Raw genomic sequence first — 20,146 nt, 5'->3', positions numbered from 1 at the left:
CAAAATTTATGAAACAGGGCATATTTTAAATTTGAATTTAGGACATTTCTCTGACAATTCTTGTGCTTAGGGTCTTGCAAAATATATTTTGTGCTTTTTAATACTCAGGTACATAGAATCAGATAACATGAAAACAGGCGTTTCAGCCCAATCTACCCATGACGACCAAGATTCCCCATGTATCAGAAGAAGCAAGTGCTTGTCCCATCTCAATGGCCAACTGCAGTTTCAGTAGCAACTGGAGTCCGACTACTGAGGAGGCCCTATACTTTTTTTACCCTCAAGAGTTTTTTTCGGTAATGTCAATTTGCAAAGTAACTTTTAAGTTGTTCTCAAGCTCCTGATCACAATTGCTTTATAGCCAATTTGACTGGCGTACTGCAAACTGCGTTCTCTAATCTCCCTATATCTTGTGTTATATCCAATTAGTGTTATGGAAGCACTTGTTATAGCAGAACTACCTGCACATGCGAGTATACGACACCACAGAAACTTAAACAAATTGCTGTTCATACCTGTATTGCTAATCTCTGATACAAAACCATTTGAGATTTTATCAGTTAAACAACATTCAATAAAGCCAACCCAACTTTAAAAAAAGAGGCTACAATTGATTTGTTAATGAACAATTGAAAGAAAATACCCAAAACAATTAGCTACAGATTTTGGGGTGAACATCAAAATGTATAAGAGAAATAAACTTGTGCCAACTTAGTTTTAAGCACCTGGGCAGGTGGTCCCAGTTCTTGGGCGGGAGGCTGAATTGTTAGTCTTGGAGGAAGAGGATGCGGTGGTCTTCTTGGTGATCTCAAAAGCCGGGGAGCTTGTCTTTCAGTTGCCTGCTGCTCTCTTGGAGCTTCTGGAGTGTAGGACTCTGTTGTGGTGACACTACCTTCACCTCCAGCTGTTGACAAAATAGAAAATGCTTGTTACCAAGAAGCCTTAGCCCATTAGCACAAAATAAATTGCACAAGTTAAATAAAATAATTCCCACTTGACACGAGATCAGAAGTTACACAAAGTGACCATATTCATTATTCTCTAAAAGTTTATTTATAATATAAACAACGACATTACAATGCACAACATGCTAAATCTGTATTGTCATCTGAATTGGTCATCATTGTTGTGCTCGGCTTTAAAGGTTGTGAAGGTCACAGTTCTACTCTATACAATGACAAAGGACTAAAATGCTGTCCTATAAAAAGGCCCTTGTTTCCCCTTGAAGATTTGATATTTCCTGACGTAAAGAACAAGAAATTTCTCAAGGCGATTGCTGGAGTTTAGCTGACTATTTGTTTTCACTTGGAATCTATCGGCTGAACCTGCACTAAAGGTTAAACTTGGTGCAGGTTCAACGACTCCAGTCATTTCAATGCAATGAGGAATTGCAAATGAGGAAGTTCATTTGCAATTTGAACAATTCGTTTTTTAAGGAATCAAATGAACTTGTATTGTACTGATTTAAGCATTTTTATTTTTCTGATTTGTTTGATTAATGGTTTAAAAATATTGAACATTTCTGAATGAGCCTTTTGAACATTGTAACTAATTAATTAACAGTAGTTAAAGCTGGAGCAAGTCAATTGTCAAATAATTTTTTCAGCATTTCTATCGACAGGACTCCAATGCCTTACCCACACAATTTCACATTTGTCCACAAGGACCTGGACATCATCTATAACGAGGGTGAACTAACAATTTTCTGTGTGGGCTTTGTAGGTAAAGAGCAATGCACATCTCATCATCACCATGAAACTGTGGCCTTTAGTAGCTAAACTTAAAGCTACCTATGAACCTCTACTGTTGGATATTTTAAGAAAACCAAGACTGATAACATTTAATGTAAAATAGGCAAGAGATTTAGTGTTAGTGTTATTTCACTAAAATTGCTCAGCAAAATGTTTAAAATCCAATAAATTTTATGAGTGCTTTAATTTTAACAATCAAGTTTCCTTTTAAATCAAAGAATTTCCTGACTTACAATTATCCTCTGAAATGTGAGTACTTTCTCTTGTAGTTTGCTCATCTGCACTGGGATCTGTCCCATCCGCAACCTGTGTAGAAAAAACAGTCGATGAAGAGCTTTCAGTAAATATCCCGACAAGCAGGCTGTGAAAATTAATCCAGCAGCATCCGAATATCAAACATTAGTTACCAAAAAAGGACAAACAAAAAAAAATCAAAAGTAACAAAGGTATATTCCCAGATCACACCAAATTGGAAAGTGCACCAAAAACATGAGACAACTAGCTGAAAGTGAACACTTCCAGCAGCAAATTGTACTGTCAATTGCACTCGAGGAAATCTCATATTTCTAATATTGCATGACTTTTTTTTTTTAAGTCTTGATCATTTTATAAGAACACCTTTCGTGGCCCCTCCCAAAGGTTATTTAACGTCAAGATCCTAAACACAAGTTGCTAACTATCATCACCTCACTCCTGCTACCAGTATAATCCTACCACCAGTATAACTACTGTGACTGTGCCATGCAGACACATTTTTTTTAATTAAAAAATCTTGCAAGCCCAGGCCTTAATAAAAAAGATGTTATGAACAGGCCATCATTGAATAGCTCTGAATTAATGACTCCCACATCAAACCCCTCAGACTGAGGGGCAAATACATTTCAATTTCACCCCAATTCCAAACAGTTCTGTGTCGACCTCACAAGCATAATAGTTAGAACTTGATCAATGACAGGTTTAAGCTCCTTATGAAGCAGCAGCGCCATGGCCTCTGTTAAAGATTACTTGGAGGTGCAGTACATGTTTACATGGCATCGGGTAAAGCGGTTAAAGATCAAAGACAGTGTGCAAATGTTTGGCACATAAGAATTCAACTTTAAAATTTGTGGAGGTCATTCAGCACAGGTCTTAGACAATTTGTACTTCCATGCTCAGATTGAGAAAAGTGTAGAATTTCCAATAAAATGTCCGTCACAGATTAATGCAAAGATAAACTGGATTAAAAAAAAGGCTAATGGAACGTTGATGTACTTTCATAGAAGTTGTAATTCAGAAGTGACATTTCAATTGCATGGAGCCTTGTGCACATCACATACACCGATCAGCCAAAACATTATGACCTGATGAGCCAAAACATTATGACCACCTGCCGAATATGCTGTTGGTCCTCCGTGTGCAGCCCCATATGCAGCAGGGTGCGATGCACTGTGTATTGTGACATATTCCTCCCGTGAGCACCATTAAAATTTGACTTGTGCCACAGTAGACCTTCTGTCGGTTCGGACCAGACGGGATAGCCTTTGTGGCCCTCGCGCACCGATGAGCCTTGGGTGCCCAACACCCTGTCGCCGGTTTGTGGTTTGTCCCTCCTTGGACCACTGTCAGTAGGTACTCACCACTGCTGACAGGAGCACCCCACAAGCCTTGCTGTTTCAGAGATGCTCTGACCCAGTCGTCTGGCCATAACAATTTGGCCCTTGTCAAAGTCTCTCAGGTCTTTACTCCTGCCCATTTCCCCTGCATCCAACACATCAACATCAAGAACTGACTGTTCACTTGCTGCCTAATATATCCCACCCCTTGACAGGTGCCATTGTAACAAGATATTCAATGTTATTCACTTCATCTGTCAGTGGTCATAATGTTTTGGCTGATCAGCGCATAGAGTGCAGCACTCTGTTGTACTCACCAAACTACAGCAAAAAATGTATTTGGTGAAGAAAGCAGCCCAGTTTCAAGCGAGGTTTTAACAGCAGCAAGTTGCAAAACTTGCCGAGTCTCCCCTCGACGGGTAACCCCAAATGAATGTTTACAATAATTAGTATCCACAAAGACGGGGCAAAGAGAGGAGAAATTAAGTATCTATAACTGAATCATTCTTTAGAAATTCTCATCATGACATTTGTCAGCTTCACTGGAATGATCTCAAAAAACCTGCATACCTCAACATTGCCATCATAATTATTTTCTCCTTCAGCACTACCCTCATTACTATCTTCACCATCACCATCCTCAATGCCAGTATCGTCATCTTCTTCCTCTTCCTCCTCTTCTTCATATTCCTCCTAAAATGGTGGAAAACATTTGAAGTCAGATTCTTCAGCTCATGCAATTGAAAGATAAATGGAAAATTTCCAGGCAAATGTCTTTCAATAATTAGTTGTCTACCGATATATTGAACTTGAGGCAGCTATTTTGCAAGAGAATCATGCTAATTTTCTCCACAAGAACTAGTTGGACGATAGGATGCTGGCTAGGTTTCTAACTCTGCCATTGTGGAAAGGACACATGCAGCCGAAGCTGGGGTCCAGACTGTAGAAATTTTACAGCCAGAGTTGGTGTCCTCTATTCCTGCATGCTTCAGCTCATTTGACCTCATTCTTTTTCTGTGCTCCCTTTTAACTCACAGGATTCATTAGAAAATTATACTGTTTTGAATCATGCAAAACAAAAATGTGTTGTGGTATTGAGTGGAATCCAATAGTCTAGAAAATCATCCCATGTGACAGCAATGTTCTGAGGATGGCAGAGTAATGGTTTTACTATAATGAGTGGTTGTAACAAGGACCAGTGCTTGGGCTTACTGTTAAGAGTTGAAAAGGATCAAAGAAAATTTGCTTACGACTCAAAGATAGGAAGGAAATTAAGTTACAAAGACAACACAAGGAGGATACAAAGGGAAATACGGCGAGGCAGCAAAGGTTTGACAAATGCATCATAATGTGGAGAAATGCAAATTGCTCATTTATAAAATAAAGCATATTGGCTAAATAATGAGATGCAGAATCATTTTCCAGAGTTACTAATAATTAACAAAAGGCTAGAGTGCAAATACAATAATTGATTGTTATTGTAAGCCACTCATTCAACCGTGACATGATGCCTGGAGTATTGCGAGGTGGCTGACCACATCTGGGGGACAAAATGCTGGAGTAACTCAGTGGGTCAGGCAACATCTCTGGAGAGAAGGAATGAGTGAGGTTTCGGGTCGAGACCCTACCTCAGACTGGAGGACTGTTTACTTTGATGTTTAGGGATACAGCATGGAGACAAGGCCCCAAGGCCCAACAGAGGCCATGCTGACCACCATCACCCGTCCACTAGCTCTCTCCGAGGAACAATTTACAGCAGCCAATTAACCTACAAACGTGCATGCCTTTTGAATGTGAGAGAAAGCCGGAGCACCCAGAAAAAACCCAGGCAGTCACGGGGAGTACGTACAAACTCTGTACATACAGCACCCATAGTCAGGATCGAACTCGGGTCTCTAGCACTGCAAGGCAGCAACTCTACTGTCTTTGGAGCCCTCTGCCTCAATGGAAGCAAAGTCCCTATATGTTTACGGCAAAAGGTAGATCGACTTGTGCCAGGAAGTTACTTATGAACAGTGGATGTTTTCTTACTTCAAAATGTCTACTATTGGTAATAAAACTCTGCTCAAAATGTGGATTGGGCCGAGATATCTGCCAAACACTATATGAATTAAATCTCATTCAGCTTCAGAATTTTTACCTGCTCTTGGTCCTCTTCGTTGTCTGGATCTTCATCACTCTCAATAATAATGTATTCAGTTTGTGTCTGAGAATTTTGTGATGACTGAGTATTTTGTTGATGTTCTGGTGGTTGGGGGATCAAGTTCAAAGGATGTGAAATCTCTTCATTATCTTCCATCAGTTGAGAAGGTGGATATTCTTCAATAACCACCTACAAACAAGAATAGGAATTATTTTTCATTGGGCAAATTACTGCATTAATAAGAACAAATTACTCCATAATTACAAATATTACATGCAAGTACAAACAATATACAAAATCTTGTTGCCTTAGATTTGTTGTTGGGTTCCATGTGTTATCTGCTTAAGCTGTTGTAAATTCATATTGCCAAGTTCTTTACATTGTGGAAATTCATCAATGCAGAAGTTTTTGAAATATTTTGCTCAGATCCTACCTTGACTTCTTTGCAATCAATTTTAATAACAGTTTCACTTAAGTGCAATTATATGGCTCATTTTGTTCAGTAATATATACCATCATAGAGGTATCCTGACTGCCAATCTTTTTTTTTTTTTAAGGGTAATGGTGCAGAGATTACAGGTTTGTAAGTGCAGGCAAAGCAATCCTTGTATATAGACACAAAAAGCTGGAGTAAATCAGTAAAACAGGCAGCATCTCTGGAGAGAAGGAATGGGTGACGTTTCGGGTCGAGGCCCTTCCTCAGATTAGTCATGGAAAAAAATCCTTGTAGTTTGCTGCATTTCATTGTTGAAATAGAACCGAGCAAACATTGCACAATGAGATTACTCTTCTTGTCTGACTGTCTCGGAAACACCTTTTAGATCTTCACACTTGATTCCTATTTTTCAGCAGAGAGCTGTGAATACACACTGGCGCTCCAGTTTTCACTTCTAGAAGTGAATTTTCCTGAGACAACTGTACTTCATTAAAAGTACAGTATGTCTCGTAATTGGACGATGAGTATTGATGGCTAACAGTCTTCTTGAAGCACTGCAGGTTGTGTAATGAATATACTCTCAATGTGCTTTTTGATCAGGAGCTCTAGGTTTAAGGTTAAAGGAAGGAAGGATGATGTAGTTCTAAGTCAAAGAGGCACCCATGACCTCTCAACTTCAACTTGTGACAAAGGTCATAAATTTGTGGGAGAGGCCTACGGCAGGGAGTTGCAAAATAGTCCAAATAATATGCAGAGAGCAGGCATTGGGTTGTTGTTGTGCAGGGAACCAGATATTCAAGATGATGGTTGGGGTGTTGATTAACAAACTTTGTTTTGTCCTGAATGTTACTGCGCTTCTTGCATGGTTATTCTTGAAGGTTCCACACTCTTCCAGGCTGGTAGAGAATAGTCTGGTTATTTTGTTGTTTTTTGAGGGCATCAAATATTGGTCTAGCTATTAATAAATTATTTACATAATATTTTGTGGATAAGAAATAGGCTATACTCTACAGAATACAAAGTTCTGATATGTTGTTATTATCACAGAAGATGTGTGGTGACCCATTCCATTTCTGATCAATGCCGATTCCCTGGTTACAGATGGAGGAGAATTCAACAATGCTTTTTGGAAAGAATCATGCACCATAATAACAGGCCGTTGGGCCCCATGGCATCCATGCTGTCAACAGTGCATGATGTCAAGGAGATAGGTCCTTAAACTTACACATTAACTGGATTAAATATTACCAATATGGGCAAATTGCACCAGTTGTGCAAAATGACAAAAAGAATTTCATGCAAAGGAGAATAAATGTCAATGAACAAAAGATGTTTTGGACTTCAGGAGCTGAGATACCTAGTCAGGATGTAATATTACACCCATTTCAATCCAGTCTAAAATTGATTGGTGGCAATTAACTCACTTGGGTGAGAGAGTCCTGTGAATCCAAGTTCTCTGACTGCATCTGCATTTCAGTATCTGCTTCTGTGCTTTCATCCACCTCTTGCATGTGCTCTTCCTGAGGTTGAAACAATTTAGTAGTATAGTTTTCAATGATGTCAGCCTTTAACATTAATTCTACAAAAACATTTCAAAAACTAGCTGTGGAGCAAGAATTTCAGTGTAGATATATTTTTTCCCTAACACTCCTCTTCTGACTACAGAAACTCTGAAAATCCACCATCGAACTATTGGCAAATCTCGATGGTTCAGCACAAGGCTCATTGGGTTTCCTTCCTATTCACTGAAGTTCCGGTTAATGTGCTACCATCATATTTCTCTGGTTCACTGGAAAATTCATTGTAATGCTGTTTAACAGATAAAAAAGTGAATTCAATGCGTGCAATACCCTATAGTCTGGAAAATCTGCCACCCTAGTACCACGAAAGTCCCGATAGTGACAGATTATCAGAGTTTTACTGCATATTGAATAGATTTCATAAATATTTCCAAGCTATTTTCCATTCACAAACATACTGAATGTTAACAGGCCAGTTCATAGAAACATAGAAAATAGGTGCTGGAGGAGGCCATTTGGCCCGTCGCGCCAGCACCACCATTCTTTGTGATCATGGCTGATCATCTACAATTCGTAACATGTGCCTGCCTTCTCCCCATATCCCTTGATTCCACTAGCTCCTAGACCTCTATCTAACTCTCTTTTAAATTAATCCAGTGAATTTGCCTCCACTGTCTTCTATGAAGGCAAACTGTATATATTCAGCCATTAATTAGATTACTGCTATTCAATAGTGTACCCTCATTTATCATGATGCCCTTCTCTCTAATCATCCATCTGATGGATTTAGAAAATGGCACATGTTTGACCATTCACGTGCACTTGAGGGGGATGGTTCTAGATTACAACACCCTTTTGTGGAAACACTCTCGAACTGCATTCCTTTATGGTTTGTCTCCAATTTTATTTTGCTCATTTGTTCTGGATTTCCAAAAACATACAATTGATTTTCCTGTTTATGTGATTGAATCAAGAGATGCTTCCATAGCCCTACTTCATGTCTATTTTCCAATTACACCAGGAATACATCAACCACCTCACGTACTGCTCGTTGGGTAAGTTTCAACTTCTTTGATTGATGTTCCAAAGACTCATCCTGGACGTGAACGGTGTTGTCTGCATTGATCTCGTCATCATCTTCACGCTGACGCTTGGATATAGTAGTGGAACCTGAAACTGAAAGGTGACACCTTATGAAACCATCATTTCAAACTCAAAATGCCCAAAAAGATTCTAAAATTCCACAAATTTATTCACTTGCGCGAGAATGGCTCATTAAAAGAACTAGACAAAAGAAGTTGTCCAATACATTAGTTATTAATTCACCAAATAATGGTGTTCATAATTATTAATTCGCCAAACAATGGTGAATTAAGGATATGACGACTATGCCATATGGACCATGGTGCACTATCTTAAATCTAAAAAAGGAATAATGGGCCAAGCACAGGCAAATCAGAGAAGTACAGGGAGACATCGTGGTCGGCATCAACTAATTGCTTTTGTGCTGCATAAAGTCATGACTATTCCAAGGCAAACCTTCAAAGATAAAACAAGAGCCTAGTATGGAATTCTTCCCCAACCACCCATCCCCACTGCATTTTTAATGCTAAGACTGTTGACACTTCCAAGACTGAGGCCAATAAGATGTTTGTTATTCAAGGATGTCACGGGATGTGTAGTAAAAGAGTGGAGTTAATGCAGATCAGCCGCGGTCGACAGAATTGTCAGAACAGACATGAGTTGAATGACTCGCTCTCATTTCTAAATGACAAAATTACTTAAGCCTGAAGAGAAAAATTACAACTCAAGGTTAAGATGATTAAGTTGTCGAGAACAGAAAAATAAAATGCAAGAAGATAAACATAGTCAATGTTTCCCTGTCAGAGACAAAAGGTGGAAACTCCAATCTTAAAACATTTGCCCCTTTCTCTTCCCAAAGGGATGGACTGTCCTGCTGAGTATTTCCATCATGGTTCGTTCTCGACAACTTAAATCTTAATCTTAAGAGTTGGAATTTTTCTCATGGGCCACAATGGGGTGCAGCAGTAGAATTGCTGCTTTACAGCGCCAGAGACTCGGGTTCAATGCTGACCATAGGTGCTGTCTGTCTGGAGTTTGCATGTTCTCCCTTTGACCTGTGTGGGTTTTCCTCCCACACTCCAAAGACGTACAGGTTTGTAGGTTAATTGGCTTGGTAAAATTGTACACCCTAATGAGTGTAAGAATATTGTTGGTGTGCTGGGATCACTGGGCGGCACAGATTCAGTGGGCCGAAGGGCCTATTTCTGCACTGTATCGTTAAATTAAATTAAACTGTTACAGATTTCCAGCATCTGGTAGTTCTTTTTGATTTTTGGGATTAAGTTATATTTTGAAGAAATCATTTTCAGATCACAACATAAACTAACCTGTTCCAAATACAGCTGTCGAAGTGGATGGTCGTTCTAATTGGGGGTTCTGCACCACATCTCCGTGGTTTGTTGAAAGTTCCTGATTTGCTGGCTCTATCTGCTGAAGAGATTGTTGGGTGGGCTGTACAAAGGCTGTTGCCTGTGTCTGCTGCTGTTGGACTGTTAAAATTGGCTGTGACAAGTTCGGGATATTTGGACTCGTTGAACGCACTGTTCCACTTGTGCTACCGAAAACGGTTACATGTTCCACTGGCCCTTCTGACTGTATGGCTGCTGAATAAAGGCACGGGCAAAACTGACTATTAGAACATAGTTTTCCATTAAACAAAATATAATTGGTTTCAAAAATGAAATTGTCTTCCACAGTGGCAAGCCAATGTGATTATGAGACAGTTGATAGCTTAAGGTTATTAGATAGCTGTGAATGCTACACAGTTCAATGTTTAAACTAGATACCTTCTTGAGTTTCAACTTGTGTTGTTGGCATCACCGTTGCAGTCGGTGTTGTGGCTGATCCTGTGACAGTCGCTGGAGTGACCATTGGACGAATACTGGCTCTTGGTGTGGACTTACTGCCAGGTGCTGGACCAGCAGCTACCTTACTAGGTGTTGCCACGAGAGGGGTTGGCTTGATATTGGCCGTTGGTGGATCAGATGAACATGAACTGTATAACATTTTAAAGAAAGTTTTATCATATAAAGATGGCCTTTCATAATGAAAGTATAATAAAAAATGAACAGAAAATAATCAACTCTGACTGTAAGCATACAACCCTACTGGAATTTGCTGTAACTTAAAAGCTGCAAGATTATGCTTCTTTTTAAAAGTAAAACAAGATTGAACAGCAGAGTTAAATTCCGTTGCCAAATCTTGTGTTAAAAAAGACAGCGTTCTTCATTTAGTTAAATGAGAATTTAGGATAGGGATATGCAAAGTACTGCTTTATATTGATATTTGGGGCTAGTTGTAAACAAAATAAATGACATGGCTACAGATAATGCTTATTCTTACCTCCCCCTGTCTGTAGACACGGTAGTTTGTTTCAAAGTGATCTGCCTCTGTGGATCCAACTGTCTCTGTGGTTCAGAAGTCTAATGTAAAACAGAAATAAATCTTATCATTGGTGTCACATTATGTTATGCATTAAAAATGTAACAAATGATTATATTCTGTATTTAGGAAGTCACATAGGCCATTCCAATGCATTAAAAATAATTTCTCATATACCTTTTTGATTTAAACCGCTAGATTTTCATACCATAATTAAAAGATGGAGCAACAGTTCTTAAAAAACTTTGCTGAGGCAGTCACAACTATTTATATGCGCAATGCAGATGAAAATAATTTACAATACAAAATTACTTGAATTTTCAGGAAACTCAATGTTTTTATATAACCAAAGGACGTTCTGAATAACCTGATGCAGATGCAGAGACAAACAGAGAATAGGTAGAGTTGCTGCTTTACAGCGAATGCAGCGCCGGAGACTCAGGTTCGATCCTGACTACGGGTGCTGCACTGTAAGGAGTTTGTACGTTCTCCCCGTGACCTGCGTGGGTTTTCTCCGAGATCTTCGGTTTCCTCCCACACTCCAAAGACGTACAGGTATGTAGGTTAATTGGCTGGGTAAATGTAAAAATTGTCCCTAGTGGGTGTAGGATAGTGTTAATGTACGGGGATCGCTGGGCGGCACGGACTTGGTGGGCCGAAAAGGCCTGTTTCCGGCTGTATATATATGATATGATATGATACTGTATTTTTGTGGATATCTCTGCACCGTTTAATGTGGCTCAATGAATTAACATTTTTATTCTCCAAGTATTTAGTCATACGGCAATTACCACCAAAAAGCATACAGATCATATTATACCATATAAATGAATCAAGTATCAAATTCCCTTTCCAATGTTGTCAATTAAAATTATATATATAGATCTTTCATCTTGATAATTCAACATTTGCACAGCAGGACCTTTCTGCACATACCTTGATGGTTAGTTCTTGTGGTTCCTCGCGTTGTTCATGTCGTTCCTGGTGTTCTTTCAGCTCTCGTTTGAGTCGAGTGATGTGACCGTCATACTGTGATTTCAGTGCACTCATGCGCACCTCCAGCTCCTCTCGTTGCTGATCCAAACTACTGACACGCTGCTTAAACTCCTCGTTGTGCTGCTTCAGCTCTTCATTCTCCTTTGCCAATTGTTCCTTCAAACCTAAAACAAACCAACTGGCTTAATTCCAAATCAGCAAAATATCATTGCTCTACACATTTATTCTCATGTTGGAAGATAAAAGGTTATTAGGATTAGTAACAAGAAAGCTTCAAAGACAAATTCATAACATTAGAGCAAGTTTTATCTCTGTTCTTGGTTGGAGCAGTTTATTTAACTGATGCAAAGCGAATTTTCTTCAATATTCTCTTTATAACCCCCAAATAAAAACATCACAATTTTATTTTCCTATATTTCTGGAAAGTCAAGAAGAGTGCATTGTCATATGCAAATGTATAGTAACAACATTGGAAACATTTGCCCATTTGCCTCTGGCATCTCTATATATTAATACAATTCTCTCCCATTAACCTGATTCTCCCTTCACCTCTTATTTGTCCATATCTTATTTTCTTACACGTCCATTAACACCTCTCCAATTCTCACACCAGCAAACTATACAAGGGGCAGTTTAAGTAATTACCCAACAATCAACTTGCATTTGGGATGTAAGAGCAAAATGGAGAACCAGAGGAAGCCCTTGCAGCTACAAGGAGAATGTGTAAACTCAAGATAAACTTGGATCGCTGGGACTGTGGAACAGCTGAACCACCTGCGGCACTACTACAATACTTTAGCATTACATTCCTTTGTACTTAATCAAGGAGATTAAAGCTTATTGCAATTTGATCCAGTTTAGGATTTAGGCACTCCCCTTCCTAGGTTGGATCCTGAATAAGGGTGTAGTCTATACAAAATTTGTACGTTCTCTCTGTAACCACGTGGGTTTCCTCCGGGGGTTTCGGTTTCTTCCCACAATCCAAAGACGTATAGGTTTGTAGGTTAATTGGCTTTGGTAGAAATCGTAGTGTCTGTCCCTAGTGTGTTGGATAGTGTAATGTACTGGGGTGATCACTGTTTGGTGCAAGTAGGTGGGCTGAATAGCTTATTTCTGCGCTGTATCTCTGAAGTGTGACGGTACAAGCATGACCTCTAATTATCTGTTCTTTACTGCAATCATTGTTCTATTCACTATGTAATGAATTTGCAAAAATACAAATGGCTGACCAGCTAGCTGTGTTATCTTCTGTTTAGCTATCAATATTGCTTTCTTGGTCTTCTCTTCTTTCTCCAGTATCTGTTGTCGAAGCTGTTCTTCAAGGTTTGCTTTCTCCTGCAGTTCCTGGCGCAAGCGTGAAAGCTCTCCTTGCAACTGGGTTACTTCATCCTGTAACTTTTTCACTTCAGATTCCTTCTCACTTACAGACTGAAAAAAATACAGAAAGTTATGGTTATTCAACAGGCTACATGTATAAGATTACACTCATGTTAGACTATATTGGTTAAGAATAGAAACGTATGAACCATTTGATCAATGAAGCTGTGTACCTAACATAGCAAACTATCTTCATCGGTCAATCCATATTAAAAAAGCGGATGAGCACAGTAGCTCATGTTGAAAGACTGGAGCGGCTAGGCTTGTAAAAACTGGAATTTAGAAGGATGAAAGGGGATCTTATCGAAGCATATAAGATTATTAAGGGGTTGGACACGTTAGAGGCAGGAAACATGTTCCCAATGTTGGGGGAGTCCAGAACCAGGGGCCACAGTTTAAGAATAAGGGGTAGGCCATTTAGAACGGAGATGAGGAAAAACTTTTTCAGTCAGAGAGTTGTAAATCTGTGGAATTCACTGCCTCAGAGGGCAGTGGAGGCCAAGTCTCTGAATGCATTCAAGAGAGAACTAGATAGAGCACTTAAAGATAGCGGAGTCAGGGGGTATGGGGAGAAAGCAGGAATGGGGTACTGATTGAGAATGATCAGCCACGATCACATTGAATGGTGGTGCTTGCTCGAAGGGCCGAATGGCCTACTCCTGCACCTATTGTCTATTGTCGCAGATATTTCTTCGAGACCACTTTCCTCAAACATTAATTTTCTTTCTCCCAGATTCTGAAGTGTTTTATTTAAATTTCCAATGAATGTAGCATAAGGGTGTCATTCCTAAATCTCTTTCATCCCGTGCACAATCTCCATTTAAGTAACAGTCCAGACTGTCACGAAACCGACCTCCATTCCATTGACTCCATCTACAGTTCACGCTGCCTCGTTAAAGCCACCGGCATAATCAAGGACAAACCTATACACACTCCCTCTTCTTCTATCTCCCATCAGGTAAGAGGTACAAATGTGTGAAAACACATACCCCAGATTCAGGGACAGTTTCTTCCAGCTGTTATCATCCTATCACCAACTAGAGAGCGGTCCTGACCACTGACTGGATAACACGTAACAAAAAAAGCTTTTCCCTGTACCTTGGCACATGTGACAATAAACTCAACTAAACTACAAATACTTCAGTCATCCAAAGTGATCACATTAAAAGCAGGAAAAAGTGAGGTACATCACAGCCTGACAATACTTTACACTTGCGTACAAATAAAGCCCCAAATATCAAGACAATCTGAACAGGATGCGGGCACAACCACTTTGTGACTTACCTTCTGCAGGGCTTCAGCCTGGGACTCCAATGCTTTAGCTCGGGATTCAGACTGAGCCAAAGCATCTTGCAAATCATGAGTGGCTTGAGCAGAGGATTGTTCTGCCTGCTGCTCGGCTGAACGTTGGGAAGAAGTTTCAGCAACCATCTGGAAGACAGAACAAAAGTTGGACAAAACTGATTAAAAGGATGGATATGATCTCCTGAGAAAAACTTTCATGCATTCTTTTAACATAACATTCACTGAACAAATTCAATGATGAAACCTAATGCCATGGAAGGGTGATCAAATTGGAATATGGGGCATAATGCACAGAAGGCCAATATTTTTTAAATCAAGTTCCTGTTACGGTGATGGGCAAGGCTGTTAAGATTAAGACACCTTGGTTGGTGAGGGATATTGAGGAACTGGTCAGGAAAAAAGAGAAAATATATGTCAGATATAGGCAGATCAAAAGAGATCCTTGAATAGTGAAAAGGTAGCATGGGAGAGAGTAGCTCACCTTGAGGATCAATGTGGCAATCAATGTATGGAAATTAGCAGTCTTAAATGAATACGTCTGTATTTACCATGAAGCTATCGAGTTCAGGGGAAGGAACAGTCATATCCTGAAATTTATCAATATTACGAGGGAATTTATTCACAAAATGCTGGAGTAACTCAGGTCAGGCAGCATCTCTGAAGTCTGAAGAAGGGTCTCGACCCGAAACGTCACTCATTCCTTCTCTCCAGAGATGCTGCCTGACCTGCTGAGTTACTCCAGCATTTTGTGAATAAATACCTTCGATTTGTACCAGCATCTGCAGTTATTTTCTTATACTTCTAATATTACAAGGGAGGTGGTGTTGGAGGTCCAGAAACACAAAGGTGGATAAATCTCCAAGGCCAGGAGTATCCTTTGATGTTATGGGAGATTGTTGGGACCCTTGCAAAGATTGTTCTGACTTAGTTAATCACAATGCTACTAGGTACAGAAAGACTAGGAGAGCTAATGTTGTTGCTTTATTTTAGTACAGCAGGGTTAAAAGCCAAGAAACTACAACTCAGTGAGCTCTATAGCAGTGGTAAGACTTTATTGGAAATGATTTGGAGGGACACGAATTATAGTGAGATTAGTTATAATTCACCTTAATAGTACGTTTTTACAAATAACAATGTCAAAGAGAGTGAAATTAAACATCTTAATGGATCAGGAAATACATCACTCTTTGGAACAAAACAAAGTTTAAAAATCTTAGCTTGGATAAACTTATTTAAATAAATAGTCACAATTTACCTTATCATACTGCGCTTTCAGCTCCTCATACTGGGTCTTGTATCTACGACCAATCTTTTTAACCTGGGTAATAGTTTTGTTCTTTTCCTGGATATCTGCCACCCTTGCCATCATTTCTTGTTTTAGTTTATCCCGATCAACAGACACTCTACCAAGTTCGGTCTTCAATGTCTGTACATCACGTTGTGATACAGAAGATGAAGCATTCAGTCTGCAAACAAAGCAGATTTCAATAGTCAGACATTTAAAAATATTACAAATGCGTCAAAATTGGTGTTGAGTAAATGCAATATAAAACAATTTTTATTTTAATTAAGACACAGGAAACTGCAGATTCTGAAATCCTGAGGAAAACACTATGCGCTGGAGGAACACAGTGGGTAAGGCAACATCTGGGGAAGGAATGGAGGGGTGATGTTTCAGGTTGGGACCATTTTTGTTCAGATTAACCTCAGCAGGGGACAGTGGAGAGAATGTTAGGTACAAGGGGTTGAAATGGGGCAAAAACTGGCAAGTGATAGGTGGTATACAGGTGGTGGTGGGGGGGGGGGGTTGATTGGCAGATGTCTAGATAAAGTGACAAAGGTTCTAGGAGAAATGGAGACAAAATAGGTCAAATGAGGAGAAAGGAGTGAAATGTAAAGCTGGACAGGTGGAAGAAATAGGGGAAAAGGAATGGGCGATCAGGGATTGGAGAAGAGCAGGGGTGGACTGAGAGATAGTGGGAGAAATGGGAGCGTACCGAGAACAGTGAGAGGGGGTGGAATTTGCTGAAGTTGGAGAATTCAATGTTCAGATTTTTGGATTGTAAAATACCCAAGTGGAATACGAGGTACTGTTCCTCCAGTTTGCAGCATTTTCTACTTTCTGCTCTCTATGCATATTTCCAGCATTTACATTTTGTTTCCTGGCAGTACCTTTATATGTAGCCATTATTCATGTATTGTGCTTGTAAAGTAACTGGACCACCTGTATGATCAAAGTCGCTCACACCCAAAGATCGAAGCATTGTAACTGGTTTTGCTTCTACACAACACATACACGGCACACTTGTTTACCTGGCAACTTCAGTTTTCAATTTCCCGGTTTCTTCAGTTAGTTGTTGAATACGTTTGGTATTTGTATCTTTCTCTGAAATTAGCTTTTTATACTCATCAGGGTCCGTCTCCTTCTGCTGGCTGATTAATTGCTTAAATACAAAGGTATTTTAATAAATGTTATTCATTCAAGTTTCAAATGTATCAAAGCAAGATTCAATTAATTGATAAGAATTTCAACTAAATAATTATGAATCAGATAATATATACGCAATAAAATAATTCAAACTGCGGTGTGTTACAGGCATTCACTGCTGGATCCTGTTATATATTATTGATTTGGCAATTAAATATAGGTTGCACATTTTGTAAGTTTGCAAAAATACACAGTGAATTTGTATTTACAGTGAAATACACAGTGAATTTGTATTTTTTTTCCAAGGTTACAAGATACAGTCAGAGCTACAGATCACATTCACAGGCCTGTCATCCCATCTTGTCCATACCAACCAAATTGGCCTACTGGTCCAGTCATATACGCCTACATTTGGCCCATAGTCATCTGAACTCTGCCTATCCTTTTATTTGTCCAAATGTCTTTTAAACAATTGTATCCACTTTTCCAGCTTCCTCTGGCAGAGATATGGGATGATAAAGTTGTCCAAGAGGTCCCGTTAAATCACTCCACTCACCTTAAGCCTATGAGGCTATGCCCTCTTGTTTTTGAATCCTCTACCCTGGGAAAAAAACCTGAGCATTCACTTTAGAGGCCATCGCCTTAAGAGAGGGAAAATTTATAAATTATCTGAGGGGTGGGTTTTTCCACACAGAGTGCGGTGGGTGTATATAACAAGATGCCAGAGCTGGCGCCAGAGGCAGGTACTACTACAATGGTTAAAAGATATTTGGATAAATACATGAATGAGAAAGGATTAGAAGCATATGGGCCAAACACAGGTAGATGGGATTTGCAAAGAAAGGCATCTTGGCAGGCATGGATCAAGAGAGAGCTAGATAGAGCTCTTAAGGACAGCTGAGTCAGGCGGTATGGGGAGAAGGCAGGAACGGGGTACTGATTGAGAATGATCAGCCATGATCACATTGAATGACGGTGCTGGCTCGAAGGGCCGAATGGCCTCCTCCTGCACCTATTGTCTATTGATCAGTTGGGTCAAAGAGCCCATTTCAATATTGTATACCACGATGAATCTAAACTGGAGAGGCAATCGATCACACGCAAAGTTAATTAGTATTTGTCAGAAAAATAAAGGCGCCTTACAGGACACCAAACATAGATAGATCCCACATTTTTACCTCAATGCCATAAATCTGAGACTACCCTCATTGTAGCACCAATTGTTATTAATATGGACTCTCCAGCCAAAAGCTACACAAATGGCAATGAGCAACTGAACCTCCAAATGCAATGAATAATAATTTAAATAAATTGCCTGTCATACCTGGGCACGGGCCTTCCAGCGTTTGAGATCTTCATCCAGCAATTTCTTCTCTGCTTGCAACATACCACTTTTCTCACTGAGCTCAGTGTTGGATTCTTGAAGAGGAAGGATGTCAGATTCTAGCTTACGAATCTAAGAATCATGCAACAAACCATTATACTATTTGCATCTCAAGTTAGTGCTCCCTAAAAATGTACTATTTCTTGAATAATAATTCATAAAAGCCCAATGGATAGGAACAGTTCAATGCCTAGAACCGACTCGATATGTTGACAGGGGGCACACCTTTTCCAGGACCTACATGTTCTCTTAAAAGGGTACCTGTAAAAGGGACTACATCACCCCGATTCTGGCCTCTCTCCACTGGCTCCCAGTACGGCACAGAATCAACTTCAAGCTCCTCCAATTCACATACAAAGCCCTAAACGGGTTTGCCCCTCCCCCCCCCATATCAAAAATCCTCTAACCCACCACTCTATCTTCAGGTCCCTCAGGTCAGCCGACTTGGGGCTACTGACTATCCCGTGGTCTAGGCTTAAGCTCAGGGGTGACCGCGCTTTTGCGGTTGCAGCTCCTAGACTGTGGAACAGCATCCCTCTCCCCATCAGAACTGCCCCCTCCATCGACTCCTTTAAGTCCATGCTCAAAACCTATTTCTACTCACAAAGTGCTGTGAATTGTTTATGCTGTTTGTGCTGTTATGTTTGTGTGCCATTGTATGTTCGTTCTTAGTACCTGAACTGATGTACAGCACTTTGGTCAACGTGGGTTGTTTTTAAATGTGCTATACAAATAAAATTGACTTGACTCGACTCTTAAGTGGGCATACAGTCCTGTCAAAGATCTCTTTGTACAATTTCAAAGAGCAAGGCTACTCAATCATGCCTGTACACACCCCATTATTCTGAAACCATTATCTGCTTGACTGTTGTTATTTCTAGTGGTGCGTTGTATACCAGTGCTCAAAGTATGCAAACTCTACCTGCATGACAGGACTGAACTGACTTGCCCATTTTACTAATTCCTTGCAAAATGCTGATCTCGGGAAGTATACTGACCTTTGCCCTTGATTGCTGGAGTTCTTGCTCCAACCTTTCTTTCTCATCTCGTAGCATTTTATTCGTCTCAATTAGAACATTCATTGTCTCGGTCTTTCTCATCAGCTCGTCATGTTGTGCCAGAGTTTTGGCAGTTACCTATCCAAAAACAAATTCAAACTGTAAAGCAAATTGCCAAATCAAAAAAGTTGTATGTTAAAAATACTTAAACAAAATTTGAAATGAATGGTTGCCAGCAATATCTTCATTGGTCAAAAGCTTACAATTTCCCCCCTTTTCTATTCCATCCTCCAATGTTTTCTGCGGAGATTTTGTAGCTCAAACTAGAACAATTACCTGGACCTTTTCCCTTTCAGAGTTGAGACTGTCCTGCACCTCCTTCAGCTCTCTCTCCAAATTCTCCACTCGTTGACGATAGCGCAGAGCCTCCACTTGGGCAACCTCAAACTTGGTTTCTGCAATTTCCCTTTCACGTCGCACAAACCTATGGTGTGCAGATTTAGATTGAAAATGTTAAATGTCTTCATTTCTCAGGTTCACTTTCTTCTTTTGCATGTGCGATTATTAGCCAAAACGAGCGGGTCACAACAGATCCCACAAAGGCTAACAATTCAATGTACATGTTCTGTAATGTTGCGGAAACGTAGTAAGATACCAAAGTAGCACAACTCGACTATAAATTAAAGGTATACACTATAAATGTGGACGGGCAAGTGTGGGGGTTCTGCAGATCAACCTCAGAGAAGAGATT

At 39.8% G+C, this 20,146-nt stretch overlaps 1 protein-coding gene across 4 annotated transcripts in view; it reads right to left on the bottom strand.

The window, feature by feature from the left end:
- The window catches only part of tprb (translocated promoter region b, nuclear basket protein), a 70,085-nt gene that overhangs the window by 9,011 nt on the left and 40,928 nt on the right, over positions 1–20,146 (bottom strand). Inside the window, exons 27-43 of one of the 4 annotated variants that reach the window (XM_078407605.1) lie at positions 19,732–19,879; positions 19,396–19,533; positions 18,338–18,469; positions 16,899–17,029; positions 15,841–16,051; positions 14,565–14,711; positions 13,133–13,331; positions 11,844–12,067; positions 10,869–10,948; positions 10,313–10,521; positions 9,854–10,129; positions 8,479–8,618; positions 7,347–7,442; positions 5,484–5,675; positions 3,914–4,036; positions 1,985–2,057; positions 726–904 (exon numbers count right to left, since the gene is read on the bottom strand). In XM_078407605.1, coding sequence (XP_078263731.1) covers positions 726–904; positions 1,985–2,057; positions 3,914–4,036; positions 5,484–5,675; positions 7,347–7,442; positions 8,479–8,618; positions 9,854–10,129; positions 10,313–10,521; positions 10,869–10,948; positions 11,844–12,067; positions 13,133–13,331; positions 14,565–14,711; positions 15,841–16,051; positions 16,899–17,029; positions 18,338–18,469; positions 19,396–19,533; positions 19,732–19,879 — 2,698 coding nt within the window. The remainder of the gene's footprint in view (positions 1–725; positions 905–1,984; positions 2,058–3,913; positions 4,037–5,483; positions 5,676–7,346; positions 7,443–8,478; positions 8,619–9,853; positions 10,130–10,312; positions 10,522–10,868; positions 10,949–11,843; positions 12,068–13,132; positions 13,332–14,564; positions 14,712–15,840; positions 16,052–16,898; positions 17,030–18,337; positions 18,470–19,395; positions 19,534–19,731; positions 19,880–20,146) is intronic. The other 3 variants (XM_078407606.1, XM_078407607.1, XM_078407608.1) reach the window with 3 other exon arrangements.

This window comes from Rhinoraja longicauda, chromosome 11 (assembly GCF_053455715.1).
Source record: "Rhinoraja longicauda isolate Sanriku21f chromosome 11, sRhiLon1.1, whole genome shotgun sequence".
Lineage (NCBI taxonomy): Eukaryota > Metazoa > Chordata > Chondrichthyes > Rajiformes > Arhynchobatidae > Rhinoraja > Rhinoraja longicauda.
This window is presented reverse-complemented; position numbering and strand designations above follow the sequence as displayed.